Here is a 16,529-nt window from a genome sequence, read left to right on the forward strand (position 1 = left end):
GCTTTCCGCACCTCTGTACTTTCACAGCACTTAATCAGTGAAAATAGGATCGTGTTGTTCCCCACCCCATGCTGTTCTCCCCAGTCCAGGTATCACAATTGCTTCATGTGTGTCACATTTATTCCATTGAATTGACTTTCTTAAGAAGAAACTTCTTAAGTATTTCTCATCAGGCTTGGTATGTAGTCAGTGCTCAATAAACATTGTGCCATCCTTCATTTATTCAGCATGTGTTCAATGAGCACCTACTATGTGCTAGGCACCCTGCTAGGTTCCAGGGATACAGCAGTGAATGACAAAGCCCCCTGCCCTCGCTGGACTTCCATTTTAGTGGCAGGAGACAGATAATAATGAATAAACAAATCAATAAATATATGGTTATTTAAAGAACACATTAGACTTTGATAAATGCTATGAAGAAAAGAAAACAAGGTCAGATGAGAAAGCTGGATGGCAGAGAGATTACTTGGAGGGGTTTATGTGAGGAGCTGATGTCTGAGCAGAAGCCTGGGCACTGGGACACTTTCAGGGAAGTAAGTTCCAGGTGGGGGAACAACTGCATATGTCTTAATGTGGGAAAGACTTTGGTGTGTTCTAGGAACTAGAACAAAGCCAATGAGGCTGGGGCAGAGCCATGGCAGGAAAGATGGTACCAGATGAGACTAGAGGAGGGCCAGATGAAGTTGACCTGATCAAGGCATTTGGATTTTATTTTCTAAGTGTGACAGATTTTAAGTGGGGTGGGAAACAACATGATCCTATTTACAGCTTTAAAAGGTCCCTCTGGCTACTGTGTGGACATAGGTTGTTCAAGAACAAGGGAAGAAACAAGGAAATGTGGTGCTAGTATATATTCAATAGTATCTCAAATGTTACCAGGGACTGTGGAGGATGACTGGATTTGATGGACTGGAGGTGAGGGAAAGAGACGAGTCAGAACGTCCACCTGGTGTTCGGTCTAAATAGCAGGGGCACAACGGTGTCATTTCCTGAGAGGAGGAAGATGGAGAAGAATAAGCACTTCATGTTCAGAAGGACAGGAGACTGATATTTAGGAGCTGTTAGCATCCACATCGGAGAAGGCAACGGCACCCCACTCCAGTACTCTTGCCTGGAAAATCCCATGGACGGAGGAGCCTGGTGGGCTGCAGTCCATGGGGTCGCTGAGGGTCAGACACGACTGAGCAACTTCACTTTCACTTTTCACTTTCATGCGCTGGAGAAGGAAATGGCAACCCACTCCAGTGTTCTTGCCTGGAGAATCCCAGGGACGGGGGAGCCTGGTGGGCTTCCATCTATGGGGTTGCACAGAGTCAGACACGACTGAAGCGACTTAGCAGCAGCAGCAGCAGCAGCATCCACATATGAAAGTTATGGGCTTGGAGGAGATCATCTGTGGTAAGATGGTAGACAGGGATGGGAAGAGGGCTGAAGCCTGAGCTCTGGACACAATAGGAACTTAAGATTAAGCAAGAAAGGAAGAGCCAACAAAGGAGACTAAGCAGGACCAACCTGCAAAGTACACGGAGACTAAAGAGAGCATGGAGCCTAGAAGCTAAGCAGAATGTTGCCAGAAGAAATCATCGTCACTACCACCACCACCATCATCATCACTGTATCATCACCATCACCACCTCCATCACTACCACCACCACCATGACCACCATCATCATTATATTATCACCATCACCACCACCACCACCACCATCATCATTATATTATCACCATCACCACCACCATGTCATCATCATCATTGTATTCATCACCATCACCACCTCCATCACTACCACCACCACCACGACCACCATCATTATATTATCACCATTACCACCACCATGTCATTCATCATCATCATTGTATCATCACCATCACCACCTCCATCACTACCACCACCACCATGACCACCATCATCATTATATTATCACCACCACCAGCACCATCATCATCATTGTAGCATCACCATCACCACCTCCATCACTACCTCTACCACCACGACCACCATCATCATTATATTATCACCATCACCACCACCACCACCATGTCATCATCATCAATGCATCAAGTGAACATCTCGATCCTGCTGAATCTGAGCTAGATTTGACTTGCTCATCAAATTCTCACAATTCATGAGATGAAATTCAGGATCTCCATTTTCAGTTATAGAGACTGAAACTTAGAGAGTGAGCCAAAGAATCAGTAAATATTAAAAAATGAACAAATTGACCTACATGCATTCTTTTGTGAACTATGGCCACACTACACTCCTAAAGCTTATCTCAATGGAAAATAATAGGAACATAAGACCATCCCTCTTCAAAACACAGCTCAGCAAATTCTGCTGGAAGAGTACCAGGCTCTTGTTGGAGCTTGTTGTCCAGCCCGCAGTTTCCCACCCTGGGACTCGGCACACGAGCCCAGACCTGCCCCCTCCTCTGGGGCTGGAACACAGTGACCAGCAGCTGGGCAATTAACATGACTCACTTCCACTCTACCAGGGAAGTGCTGCGTGATCTGCAGCTGGTGAAAATGGGATGCTTTGCCACTCAGGCATAGCATCTTGGATGAAGGGGACTCATCAGTGGAATTGTTGTGGTTGGCCAGTTATTTACCCCAGCCTGGGAACCTCAAGGCCTGATACCAAGTGAGCCTCTCTCTGAACATAGCTCAGCTGAATAATTAGTCAAGATGGACCTTTATCTCTCAGTAATTTAGAGGAGGGCCATCCAAGTCCTTGCCTTCATGCTCCTGTTTCCATTACTTTTTAAAAATAGCCACTTGAAGCAGATGACCAAGGGAAATAGCTTGAGTTCAGTGATCTCTTGAGCTCAGCTGAATGAAGGCACACAGGAGGTGTCCCTTCTATCTCCTTCATCTTGGATAAAGCTTTTGAAATAAAGAAGAATGTCCATATCTAACTCCTTGTGACAGATGTCCTGGGCAGGGGGGAGATTGATGAGATCAGAAGCTAATTTCCTGTTTAACGCCGTTCCACTCCCTACATTGACCCCATGTATCTGCTTTCCTAAAGGCCCCTGGCCACAGCACCTGCTGCCCCACCTGCAACCAGGACATTGCTCCAAACACCATCTGCACACCTCCATCCTGAAACACTCTCCCCATTCCAGGCCCTGAGCTACAGGCTTCATTGGTACTTTTTTCTTTCTCATTACTAATACCTTCAAGATGAGTACTAGCACTCCATTTTATGAAGAAACAAACACAAAGAGATTGAATGACTTGCCCAATATCATACAACCAATAAGTTAACAAGGCAGGACCATCCTGTCTTGTCTGGCCCCTGAGCCTATTCTCTGAAACAATGCGTTCACCTTTCTCCACGAGGATAGCACAAAAGTAACTGGCAAATGGATCACTGTAATACTTTAGGTGTTTGTGAGTGGTACTAATAACTGGATGCATGCTCAGTCACTCAGTCAGGTCCAACACTTTGTGACCCCATGGACTGTAGCCTGCCAGGCTCCGGAGCCTTCCAGGAGGTTGCCATTTCCTACTCCAGGGGAACTTCAGACCCAGGGATCGAAACCTAAGCCTCTCGTGTGGCAGGCAGATTCTTTACCACTGCGCCACCTGGGAAGCCTAATAACTGGATAGATGATTAAAAAAATAAATGTCAAAATAGTGTATCCACTTCAATCAAAGATCTCTGCAATTCAGAGTAAGACTGAGGGCAGAAGTCACTGAACTACAGGGCACAGGCTACATCCAGCCTGCTGTTTCTGTGATGCAAGTTGTAATGGAACCCAGCCATGTGCACGTGTGTGCACATTTTCTGTGGCTATTTTCACACTACACCAGCAGGGATGAGGAGTACAGCAGAGACTATAAGGCCTTCAAAGCCTGAAATATTTACTACCTGGCCTTTTATAGAAAAAAAAAAAAAAAATGCCCACTACCTCATCTAGAAAGGTAAATCCAAGCTATGAGATTTAGAAATACACATTTAAAGGCCTGTGGTGAATCCGAATCCATGCCCCAGAAGGAAATGCTAACTATCAGAACCCAAAGATGGTCTAGCCAGATCCTTTCTGTCTTTCATTAGCACCAAGTTATGCATTTAATGGTATGCTTAGTGTCTCACTGACCAAAGGGAAAAAATGTCATTTTCCAGAGGAGACCAGCATCTAGCAGGCAGCATCTGGCTCCCCAGGCCACGTCAGAATGCATTTACCCGGTGGGCAAGGACTGGCAATTGAGCATTTCTCTCTCTCACTGCCTCTGCCCCTATGGATCATCAAATCCTTATATATCTTCACCTCTCCAGTCAGCCTACTTCTCCCACTATCTATGGGCTCTGTTTTAGTTCAACCCATCATCATCAGTGTTAAAGAGTAAATACCATAAATAATCATAGTGACATCTTAAATCATCACCCCAGCATGGTTAGAATTTTAAGAGCAGAATGATCGTGGTATAACACAGATACAGAAAGGGCTACCCAGTGCTCTGATGGCAAAGGCAGGGAAGTTCACAGAGAAGGTGATACCCCACTCAGCTCCTTCTTATCTCTAGCCCCCCTCCCTTCTTCCACCTTGGCAGTCTCCTACTCATACTTCAAAACCCAGTACAAGTTTCTCCTCCACTGGTAACTTTTCCCAACCTCTGCTTAGCAAACGCTTCTGTGTTCCCTTAGTATTGCTTTCTTACTTGCCACATGATCAAGATAAAGCTACAATTACTGTTTATTATATTTATATAACATAGTGATATAAATACACCATCTGGATAATCTTAAAGTCAACTGGCTTTACTGAGTGATCGCTATGCTCCAGACTCTGCTCCAAACACAACACTCCACAGAGAATCAAAGTATCTGACCCCAAAGCCTCTGTTTGCCCACCACTTTCTCATTTTCTTCCTGGAAGGAAGAGACTGTGGTGTATTCACTTTTATCTCCCCCAGCCCCTGTGCCCAACAGTACCTATTGTATAAGCAATGCTTGTAAAATGAGTGAATAATCAGTATGATACATGCAGTTCAAAAAGTTCCTGTCTCTTGGTGATCCAAACCCAAACCTAGGTACTCCTGTGAAGAGACTTGACAAATGTAATTGAAGTCCCAAGCCAGTTGACTTTAAGATTATCCAGATGGCCGTCACCCAATCTGATAAGCCCTTTAAAAGCAGAGCGTTTTCTCCAGAGCTAGAAGTCAGAAAAATTGGAAGAGTTAAGGGATTTGCCACACTCTCACTTGCTTGAAGGTGGAGGGGGCAGATGATGAGGGACGCTGGCAGCTTCCAGGAGCTGAGACCAGCCCCTGGTGGACAGCCAACAAGGAAATGATGGCCTCATTCCCACAACCACAAGCAGATGAGTTCTGCAAACAGCCAGTGAGCATAAAAGAAGACCCAACCTCCAAATGAGAGCCACAGCCCCAGCCAATACGTTGATTTCAGCCTGGTGAGACGCTGAGTAGCGTCTAGACACCCTCACTCAGACTTCTGACCTACAGAACTAGGAGATCATCAGTGAGTTACTAAACTTGTAGTGACTTGCTATTCAACAACAACAACAAAAATGCAAACAGGTTTCTAATTCTGTGAAGATGATGGTGGCCAAACTGCTTTGTGTGGATTCCCAAGGTTCTGGGGAACATTACGAGAGGTGAACATTCCTGGGCATATATCCAGACAAAAATTTAATCCAAAAGATGCATGCACCCCTATGTTCATAGCAGCACCATTCACAACAGCCAAGACAGGGAAACAACCTCAATGTCCATCTTCTTTATCTTTACGGATAAAGAAGATGGTACACATATGCAATGGAATACTACTCGGCCATAAAAAGAATGAAATAATGCCATTTGCAGCAACGTGGATGGACCTAGAGAGTGTCATAATGAGTGAAGTCAGGCAGAGGAAGATAAATATCATATGGTATCACCTATATGTAGTATCTAAAATTGGACACAAATGAATCTACATGAAACAGAAAAAGACTCAAGGCCATAGAGAACAGGAATCTGGCTGCCAAAGGGGAAGGGGTTGGGGAAGGGATGGAGTGGGAAACCGGGGTTAGCAGATGTAAACTATTACACACAGAATGGATAAACAAGATCCTACTGAATAGTATTGAGAACTATATTCAGTCCTATGATAAACCACAATAGGAGAGAATATTAAAAAAGGATGAATAGGTGCATAATTGAATCACTTTGTTATAGAGCAGAAATTAATACAATGTTGTAAATCATCTATACTTCAATCAATCAATCAAAATAGTCCCAAAGTAAAAAAAAAAAAAAAAAAAAGAGGTGAGTGTTGGCCATGATCCAGCATCATAGAGTCGTCATGGGGTGAGGAAGTCCACGTCCTTCTACAAACAGATCATAAGTTGGTGAAGTAGGGAGTACTCTGCAGTGACTGGAGTGGACAGGAAATACAAAGTCCTGGGTCCTAGTCCCAGCTCTGCCTCACTGCGTGACCCTGGACAAGTCCCTTTATGTCCCTGACCTGTGGTTCTTTGGTCTGTCAGATGGGAGCATTCATTCCCCTCCTGTCTACAGGACTATGAATCAAGTTCAAGTAAGATAAAAGTCCAACAAGCCACATAAATTGTGGCCAGTTCTGGGGGAACATAGTGTTTCCTCAATCACCTAGGAAGTTTGGCAAAGAGCTATGCCATATTATAAGACTAATAAAATTCAGGTGAAGAGCTATGCCAAGTTACAAGACTAATAAAATTCAGGTGATTACGCAGAACTTCAACGGGTTCAGATTACAGTTGTTCCATCCCTACTAAGAAAAGTGGTTCTTTGCCCTGTGACTCCCTGGGGGAAACATCATCATCATCAAAATAATGTCTTCTGTTTCAACAGCACTTTTCAGAGTACTTTCCCCTCTACCATTTGAATTGCAATAGCTTGTATCCATTAAAGGAAAAAAAAAATGGACTAAGAATCTTTCTAGTTCTGAAAATTCTGGTTTCCCACCATGAGATAGGGTTAGTCTCACCCACTAAACGGGAAGGAGACTGATGCCCAGCCAGGTAGGCAGCTTGCCAAGGATACGGGGCTGGTCACTGAAGCAGCAAAGACTCTCACTGCCAGTCCTAGCTTCTAATATTAAATAACTCCAGCTCCCTGCCTCTGGGATGGAGCTGGGAACATACAGACTTCTCACGTGGAGGCTCAGCTTTGCCTGTGCCAGGTCTGAACTGAAAGGGGGTTCACTCACACTCAAGTTCCATATTATAGCCTGAATATAAACAAAGCACTGGAATCATGTCTCATTTTAAAGAGCCCCTTCTCCCAGCCCCTCAGCTATTCCACGATGACAGTTATTCTTCTGGCTGTGGAGCAGAAGAATTTTTCTTTGCTATCTTCATCAAGTAGGGGGATGTGGGGAATCCTCTATAGGGTATGCTTCTCTCAACACCCAGCTGATAAATATTCATTAAAGAACAGGGAAAAGGGACCCACAGTCCAGGACCTTTCTTGGAAAGACTTTGAGCTTCACCAGATGAGCCCCAAGTGGGGAAACCTTAGCTGGGTCTCTCAGTTCACATAATGTGGCTATCCTGAACACACAGTTTGGGGCCATGACTCCAGACATGGTGAGACATAAGCAGGTTAGAATTATCCTGGCCCTGAAAGTTATTCCTGAGCTCTAGAGTCTAACATGAATGGAGCCATCCAGTTCTAAAAGAGGTGGCATCCATGCAATTCACTTGTTATTGAGGCTGAGTGTGTACTGGGTGCTAGAGATTCCACAGGGCACAAAAGAGCTGTAAGTTCCTTTACTCTCGCAGAGAACATGCTCGAGGGGCACAACTGACAGTCACTCACACAAATAGATGTCAGACATCAACTGTGATGTGAGCTGCATGGGGATCTGAAAGTCATAAGCTCGAACGCTGAAAGAGTGAGGACTAGGCTGAGGTCTGAAGGATGAATAGGGTTGATGCATTGATCACGGGAAAGAGCAGCGTGTGCTAAGGGTGAGAGGCTTTTGAGTATGAAGGATCAAACAAATTTCTGTGTGACTGGAGTTACAGAATCCATGTTGTAACGGCAATGGTGAGAGAACCAAGGGCCAGACCACACAGGGCCACTGAGGAGTTGAATTTTATTCCAAGTGTAAGAGGAGAGCTCTGATGGGTTTTAAGCAACAAAGAAAGGATGTAATCAATGTTTTTCAAAAGATCATGCAGGCTGCCTTGTGGCGAGCTGATTAGGCAGAGGAGTGGGAAGATGGGGGGTTGGGAGTTGAATGGAAACAAGAAATCCAGTTCAAGTGCCCTTGTGATCATCCAGAATTGGAAAAGAAGCATCTTCTCACAACCCTGCACACCTATAACAGGGCTAGTGGTAAAGAATCCGCCTGCCAACACAGGAGACGTAAGAGATGCAGGTTCGATCCCTGAGTCAAGAAGATCCCTCGAGGGAGAACATGGCAACCCACTCCAGTTTCTTGCCTGGAGAAACCCATGGACAGAGGAGCCTGGCAGGCTACAGTCCATGGGGTCGCAAAGAGTCTGACACAACTGAAGCAACTTAACACACAGCACAGAAGGTGAACAGAACATTGGACCAGTCATCAGAAGACTAGTATGATCTGGAGTCCAACTGCGTATGACTCCTCGGGCATTAGGAAAACGATTTGCCTCTATGTGTCTCATCTTGCTTAACTGTCCAAAAGAATCCATGCATCCTGGCTTACCTACTAATGATTTCAAACACACAATGTCAGAGCTAGGTGTGTAAGAGGAAGCAGTTGGTCTCTGGTCCCATGTGATGCTTGGTCCTTCCTCTATCTGGTTTATTTTGTGTCCCTAGCACCTAGTACCCTGGAGAACCATGGGTGGGCACCAAGTACATCTCTATAAATGATTTATCACTTGAACATCTTCAGAAATGGGGAAACTCTCTCTTACCCCCATAATAGCCACCGTTGCCATCAAAACATCCCCCTCCTATTCAGACAGCATCTGTTTCCTGTAACTTCTGCCAAATGCGCCTGGAACAGGTCATGTGGCACAAGCCTCATGTCAGTCCTTCAGTGAACACACCTCTCCAAGTCTCTTCTTCCTGTACAGCCTCCCCTCTTCCTGCAGCTGTTCTTCAAAGGGCATGGTTTCGTTGCACTTTCATGCTTTCACTCCTTTGAACAAGTCTCCTTTTATGTCCCTCTTCCTCTGAAGCATCTAGGACAGTGCCATCCATAGAACAAGCAATAAGTATTTGTTGGTTTTCTTGGGGTGAACACTGCCTGCCTAGAGTGAAAAGGAATCTCCCAGGAACCAAAGCAAAGTGGAACAGACAGGAATGTGGGAATAATACAGAGAGGGTGACAAGGTCTCAACAATCAAGCCAGCCAGCAGGCCTGGGTGCGTGTGACTTGGGACTCCTGAGTTTCTTTATCAGTAAAACTTGGTGGTTTGGACTAGTGATTGCTCTCGTTGTTAAGCATGAGGTTCTCGTTAAGCATTGTCACCCCTGAGCTTGAGGCTGTCAGAGTACATGTTATAAAGGGATTAAGGGTACAGCAGCTTCGGGATGACACTTCCTTAACAAACTGAGCAGGATGGAAGGAGTAATGGAATAACTTTGTCACTATCTGATTGAGTCTGACTTGATGCCACGTCTGGCCACCACATAAAATCAGCCCATATAACATCAACGTCACTGGTAATATCTTTGGGAAGCCCTGGACTTGAAATCTCCTAGCTAAATCCAAACAGTCACAGTAGAACTCTTGGCTGGTCATGTTTCTCTTCACAGCTTTGGGAATAAGAGAGGAGCATTAGCATTAGCATTAAGTCGCTTCAGTAGTGTCCAACTCTGTGCGACCCCATAGACGGCAGCCCATCAGGCTCCTTGGTCCCTGGGATTCTCCAGGCAAGAACACTGGAGTGGGTTGCCATTTCCTTCTCCAATGCATGAAAGTGAAAAGTGAAAGTGAAGTCGCTCAGTTGTGTCCGACCCTCAGCGACCCCATGGACTGCAGCCTACCAGGCTCCTCCATCCCTGGGATTTTCCAGGCAAGAGTACTGGAGTGGGTTGCCATTGCCTTCTCCGAATGAGAGAGGAGAACAGGACAATAATCTCAAGGATGAATTTCTCATATATGATTGTCATATTTACCACTTTGATCCAGATTAGACTATCATTTGTCTTTTACTTCAGTCAAGTTCTCTTTCACCGTGGTAAGGGAACTGTGCCTGCACTCAACAAGTGACATTCCCCGAAGTGGCTGGACAGAATGCTGGTGGTGTCTTTTCTTTCTAAAATGATCTCCCCTCCCTTTCTTCTAATCCATCATTTTGGTGGCCTTTGCCAGCCAGGAGGGCATTGGCTAGAAGGCAGTCTGAAAATATTTCTGGACATGATCAAATGTGTGCATCGTGTGTGTAAATGCATTGCATTCATATATGTATGCTCATACTTTTGGTGTATATGTAACTGCACATAACAGGATGTTTATACGTGTTGGTGATTTCATGGGCAAGTGTTGGCATATCTCTTTGTTGGCATGTGTCTCGATGTGTATGCATGTGTGACAGTGAGTGTGAAGATGTGCTTGCAGAGCTGTCTCACCCCTGAATGGCAACCCCACAAGTCATCATCCACGATAAGGAACGAAAATGCACAGGAGGCTCTGACATTTGGATTCTCACACTCTGCTGACAGAAGAGAAGGGTGCAGTAGGGCTTGCCAGCTCTGCTGATGAGCTGGGGCCAGCCCTTGGCCCCGCCCACGTTTGTGCGTGCTAAGTCGCTCAGTCATCTCTGACTTTTTTGCAACCCTGTGGACTGTAGCCTGCTAGGCTCCTCTGTCCAAAGGATTCTCCAGGCAAGAATAATGGAGTTGGTTACCATTGCCTCCAGGGAATGTTCCCAACCCAGGGATTAAACCCACGTCTCTTTTGTCTCCTGCATTAGCAGCTGGGTTTTTTACCACTAGCGCCACCTGTCACACAGCCTTCTATAATTGATGTCTGTGCTTCTGATATCTCTTCCCTTGGCCTGCAGGTCCTTGTCCGGCCGCATCGTGGGCGGCGTCTGGTGGTTCTTCACCTTGATCATCATCTCCTCCTACACAGCCAACCTGGCCGCCTTCCTGACAGTGGAGAGGATGGTGTCTCCCATCGAGAGTGCTGAGGACCTAGCAAAGCAGACAGAAATCGCTTACGGGACCCTAGAAGCGGGATCTACGAAGGAGTTCTTCAGGGTAGGGACATCCCTTGCCCAGGGGCACTTCCACAGAAGGGAACCAATACGGTCATTAAAATATCCCTCTCAGAGAGCACGAGATTACAGGCAACTGCTTAAGTGAGTGTATGCCAGGGACACTGAGAACGTTTCTCAGCTTTATACAGATCCCCCAAACACCCTCCATTTCTATATTCATGGACACTTCAAAGCTCTTCCACTGAATTAGACCCCCTCACATACCCTAGTCCATACCAAGTGCTTTGAGGACTGCAGAGTGTATGATATACAATTCCCTTCCTGCTCCCACCGGCACCTTTAGTCTTGTTAGTAACTGATTAGGAACAGTTGGTTTTTTTTTAATCTCTGAAAAATCCAGCTTGTCATCCCCATGGCAGCCGAGAGCTCCTTGGCAGCCCCAACCCAGAGTCACTCAGTCCTCCATCGACAGTTAATTAAGATGTGTGAAGGGCCGTGGGAGCTGCAACTGATAGAGAGATCTGAGAACAAACACCCCAAGCCTGCTTTCCCATCCTCCCTGCCACGCTGTCTTTGTGTTCCTGGAGATGAGATTTTCCTGATAGTTCACACCCGGAGACTGTGAGTGCAGCCTTGGTGCCGGGAGCACTGGGGTGAGGCGGAGGGGACATATTAATTTTCCGCATACTGTTGCCCAGAGCACTCTGCAGCTCAGCCTGTCTGCAGCCCCGCTCCCCGCTGTGACCATCCTGTCAGGTCAAATTGCATCTTGCAATTGCCCTGCTGTGTGCTTTGTTGGTTCTGGGCCTGGAAGGTGATCTGAGAATCTGGGCACAGCTGATTTTATCTATTTCTCAGTTTCCTATAAGAGAATATTCAATATACTGTAGATCCCATGATTGGTCAGGGGTATTTCTTTTCCTAATTTGAGATCCTCCATCCCTTTTCTCCTTTCTTTTTTTTTCCCCCTCCCCAGGACATTGTTGCTTGAATGATGAATCTTCATGTAAAGAATCAAATATTTCAAGTTAGCAAGGAACTGAAAGGTGACCATACTGAAACTCCTCATAGAACAAATAGGGAAAGTTAGCAGTAGATAGAAGCCTGGAACCCAGGGCTCTTCACCCCCAAGCCAATGCTCACACTGGTGCCCACTTATGAAACAAATCACCTAGTTTACTTGATTAAAGACTATCTTACAACTCCCTCTACTAAATGCTTCACTAACATTCCCAGTAACTATCTCCATTCATTTTTCCTTGAGAGCTAGAATTTTCCTGGGCCCAAATATCTTTAGAGATGAGCTGGCTCAAACAACAACCTAAATGTATGTCAGTATTTTGCCAACTCCTGTTGATATCAAGAAAATAATCCTGATATTGTGTGTGAGGAATAATGACATATTACATGTATAAAGAAATCTGTAATCTATATATTAATCACTAGATTAGATAGGTTGCCTGACTCTAGTAGTAACTGTCTTTAAAAAATATATTCCCTTTGTATGGCTGAGTCCCTTTCATGTCCACCAGACACTATCACAATATTGTTAATTGCCTATCAGTTCAGTTCAGTACTGTTCCTCAGTCATGTCCGACTCTTTGCAACCCCATGAACCGCAGCACACCAGGCATCCATCACCAACTCCCTGAGTTCACCCAAACTCATGTTCATTGAGTCGGTGATGCCATCCAACCATCTCATCCTCTGTCATCCCCTTCTCCTCCTTCCCTCAATCTCTCCCAGCATCAGGGTCTTTTCAAATGAGTCAGCTCTTCGCATCAGGCAGCCAAAGTATTGGAGTTTCAGCTTCAACATCAGTCCTTCCAATGAATACCCAGGACAGATCAGATCTCCTTTAGGATGGACTGGTTGGATCTCCTTACAGTCCAAGGGACTCTCCAGAGTCTTCTCCAACACCACAGTTCAAAAGCATCAATTCTTCGGCGCTCAGCTTTCTTTATAGTCCAACTCTCACATCCATACATGACTACTGGAAAAACCATAGCTTTGACTACATGGACCTTTGTTGGCAAAGTAATGTCTCTGCTTTTGAATATGCTATCTAGGTTGGTCATAACTTTCCTTCCAAGGAGTAAGCGTCTTTTAATTTCATGGCTGCAGTCACCATCTGCAGTGATTTTGGAGCCCCCAAAAATAAAGTCAGCCACTGTTTCCACTGTTTCCCCATCTATTTGCCATGAAGTGATGGGACCGGATGCCATCATCTTCATTTTCTGAATGTTGAGTTTTAAGCCAACTTTTTCACTGTTCTCGTTCACTTTCATCAAGAGGCTCTTTTGTTCTTTTTCACTTTCTGCCATAAGGGTGGTGTCATCTGCATATCTGAGGTTATTGATATTTCTCCCGGCAATCTTGATTCCAGCTTGTGTTTCTTCCAGTCCAGCGTTTCTCATGATGTACTCTGCATATAAATTAAATAAGCAGGGTGACAATATACAGCCTTGACATACTCATTTTCCTATTTGGAACCAGTCTGTTGTTCCATGTCCAGTTCTAACTATTGCTTCCTGACCTATATACAGGTTTCTCAAGAGGCAGGTCAGGTGGTCTGGTATTCCTGTCTCTTTTAGAATTTTCCAGTTTATTGTGATCCCCACAGTCAAAGGCTTTGCCATAGTCAATAAAGCAGAAATAGATGTTTCTCTGGAACTCTCTTGCTTTTTCGATGATCCAGCAGATGCTGGCAATTTGATCTCTGGTTCCTCTGCCTTTTCTAAAACCAGCTTGAACGTCTGGAAGTTCACATTTCACGTATTGCTGAAGCCTGGCTTGGAGAATTTAATTGCCTATACTCCAATACAAAATAAAAAGCTTAAAAATATAGTCCCTTTTATGTGTTTAGGGTTTTCCAGGTGCTCAGCAGTAAAGAATCCACCTACCAATGCAAGAGACCTGGGTTCAATCCCTGGGTCGGGAAGATGCCCTGGAGGAGGAAAGGGCAATCCACTCCCGTATTCTTGCCTGGGAAATTCCATAGACAGAGGAGCCTGATGGGCTAAAGTCCACGGGGTCACAAAGAGTCTGACACAACTAAGCACACATGCACACACACACACACTCACACACACATGAACATATGTGTTTAACACTTGTCCATTTACAAAGCATTTTCAAAAGCTGGACATCAGTAGCCCTAACATACATCTATTTAATACCTGCCAGTGAAGGGACGCTTTTTGGGAATAACGTCACACAGGACAATGCTGATTTTCATCCTGGATCATGGACCCTGACCAGGAGTCTGCTGGATGAAAGGTTAGATTCTGTGAAGGACTCACGGAAGGAAAGATGTCCCCTATCCCCAGGCAGTGCCCACAAACTTGAGACCTGTGCCCAAGTGTGAATGGCTCTCAATCCTTAACAGTCTAGCCTGGATATCCAGTAAGTGACCGGACTGTGTGTCCTAGAGGAGTATCAATCCTCACAACATTCCTTCTCAAGTGAGGGCACACAGGCCATACAGATGAATCACATGGGGAGCTTCTGAAAAAGATTTATTCTAGGCCCCACCCCAGACCTGCCGAATCAAAATCTCTAGGTTTAGAGCCTGTGGCCTGCATATTTACAGTCTCCATACAGGATGCTGGTGCCCACTGGAATTTGAGAACTATTGTCCTTGGAGCCAAGATAGTCTCAGAATACACACTACTTGTTCTGACCTGTGAGATAATGAGCGGAATGTGGCTGGAGAGAACCAGCATCTCCAGGGGAGTGAACAAATGAGTTGAAGTCACAAAGGAAGGAAGGTCTAAAATGAGTTCAGGAGGAAATGAGGAAAGCAGCTTGGCTGGGTATAGAGGCTTTTGAAATGTTAGCAGAAGACCATATCAAGTCCCAAGTTATTAACTTTATCGGACAACAAATTACATTCTGAGAACAGTCTTGCAATACGAGATGACTGTAACTTGGCACCTATGGTCTAAAAATTCTTTATTGTTGTCTTTCAATGATGTACTCAGATTCCAACTGTAGTCAGCTCTCCACTTCTTCAGGACTGTGTAAATATGACCTTATTGAACAACAGATAGGTCCTTTGATGTCTTTAAGAGTCAGACAGAGCCCCAGTTTCTTAATTCTTCCCATGTTTAAGAGGAATCTAACTACTTAGCAGTAATTAAAAGATCCTGAGTTCTCCTATTCATTCTGTATTTGCAAGATATTTGTACTTCGGAGCCTACTGGTACTAATTAGAGCCTCTTATTTTGCAATCACTCATAATTTGTTTCTTCCTGAGCTAATCTCGCTCATGAATGTGTGATCAAGCCACATTCAGCTCTTTCATTAGTGTGTGTGCGCCGACCTCCATGCCAAGTGCAGCCCATGCTTCATTCCAGCTTTGTTCTGTCCCCGGCCAGAGGTCTAAAATCGCCGTGTTTGAGAAGATGTGGACGTACATGAAGTCAGCAGAGCCATCCGTGTTTGTGCGGACCACAGAGGAGGGGATGATCCGAGTAAGGAAATCCAAAGGCAAATACGCCTACCTTCTAGAGTCCACCATGAATGAGTACATTGAGCAGCGGAAACCCTGTGACACCATGAAGGTGGGAGGTAACTTGGATTCCAAAGGCTATGGCATTGCAACGCCCAAGGGGTCCGCCCTGAGGTAAGTAGCCAAGATTTGCTTCCTTGGTACTCCCTCTCCCCTCCCTGCCTCAGAAAGGAAGCTGCCGTGTCTGCCACAGGGCTCCAGTGCCACACGGGAGCTGTCGAGAGGTCTCTTCTTGGATACCTGTGGGCCTGGGAGATTCCAGCCACCTGCGATCTTCAGCCCGGAGGTTGGAAATGGACCCTGGGGCCTCAGCTTGCTCTGACTGTCACTGCCCGCGTGTTCCCTCTCCATGCCTCGTCTCACCCCTCCCAGTGTTCAACATTGATGAACCTTGTGTTTCTCTCATGTGACTTGTAACATGCCACCCTTTACCAGACACCTCCACATCCAACTAGGCCACAAACAGGGTTCTCCAGCAACCTGGATACTTTGACCGAAGGTGGTTTGTAATGTGTGTCTCCAAAGAAACAAACACGTGGGGCAAATGAAAAATCAAGTCATTTGAGTCCTAAGATTCTAGCCACGGAAACTGAAATGACACCAATTGAGTGTCAGCACCCATTCTGTCCTTGATGCTGATTTCTCGAGAAAGAAGTAGGTAGTTCAGGAAAGAAACAAAGAGGACTTTATTTTCACATTAAGAGCCTCTGGTATGCATACCAAAGACTTATGGCAGAGTCTTATAGAACTAAAGTCAAAAGGCCTAGATTTAACTTTGAGATTTACTAATGACTGTCTTACAAAAGGTAAGACATATCTCCCCGACCTTTAGTATCCTCATCTATAAAGAGAGGCTAATCACCTAA

The 16,529-nt window shown here is 45.3% G+C and overlaps 1 protein-coding gene across 7 annotated transcripts in view; it reads left to right on the top strand.

Moving 5' to 3' along the window:
- Nucleotides 1–16,529, top strand: part of GRIA1 (glutamate ionotropic receptor AMPA type subunit 1) — a 348,469-nt gene that overhangs the window by 291,804 nt on the left and 40,136 nt on the right. For all 7 annotated transcript variants that reach the window (XM_070793885.1, XM_070793887.1, XM_070793883.1 and 4 more), the window contains 2 exons: nt 10,992–11,190; nt 15,530–15,777. In XM_070793885.1, coding sequence (XP_070649986.1) covers nt 10,992–11,190; nt 15,530–15,777 — 447 coding nt within the window. The remainder of the gene's footprint in view (nt 1–10,991; nt 11,191–15,529; nt 15,778–16,529) is intronic.

The sequence above is a fragment of the Bos indicus genome, chromosome 7 (assembly GCF_029378745.1).
Source record: "Bos indicus isolate NIAB-ARS_2022 breed Sahiwal x Tharparkar chromosome 7, NIAB-ARS_B.indTharparkar_mat_pri_1.0, whole genome shotgun sequence".
In the NCBI taxonomy this organism is placed as follows: domain Eukaryota; kingdom Metazoa; phylum Chordata; class Mammalia; order Artiodactyla; family Bovidae; genus Bos; species Bos indicus.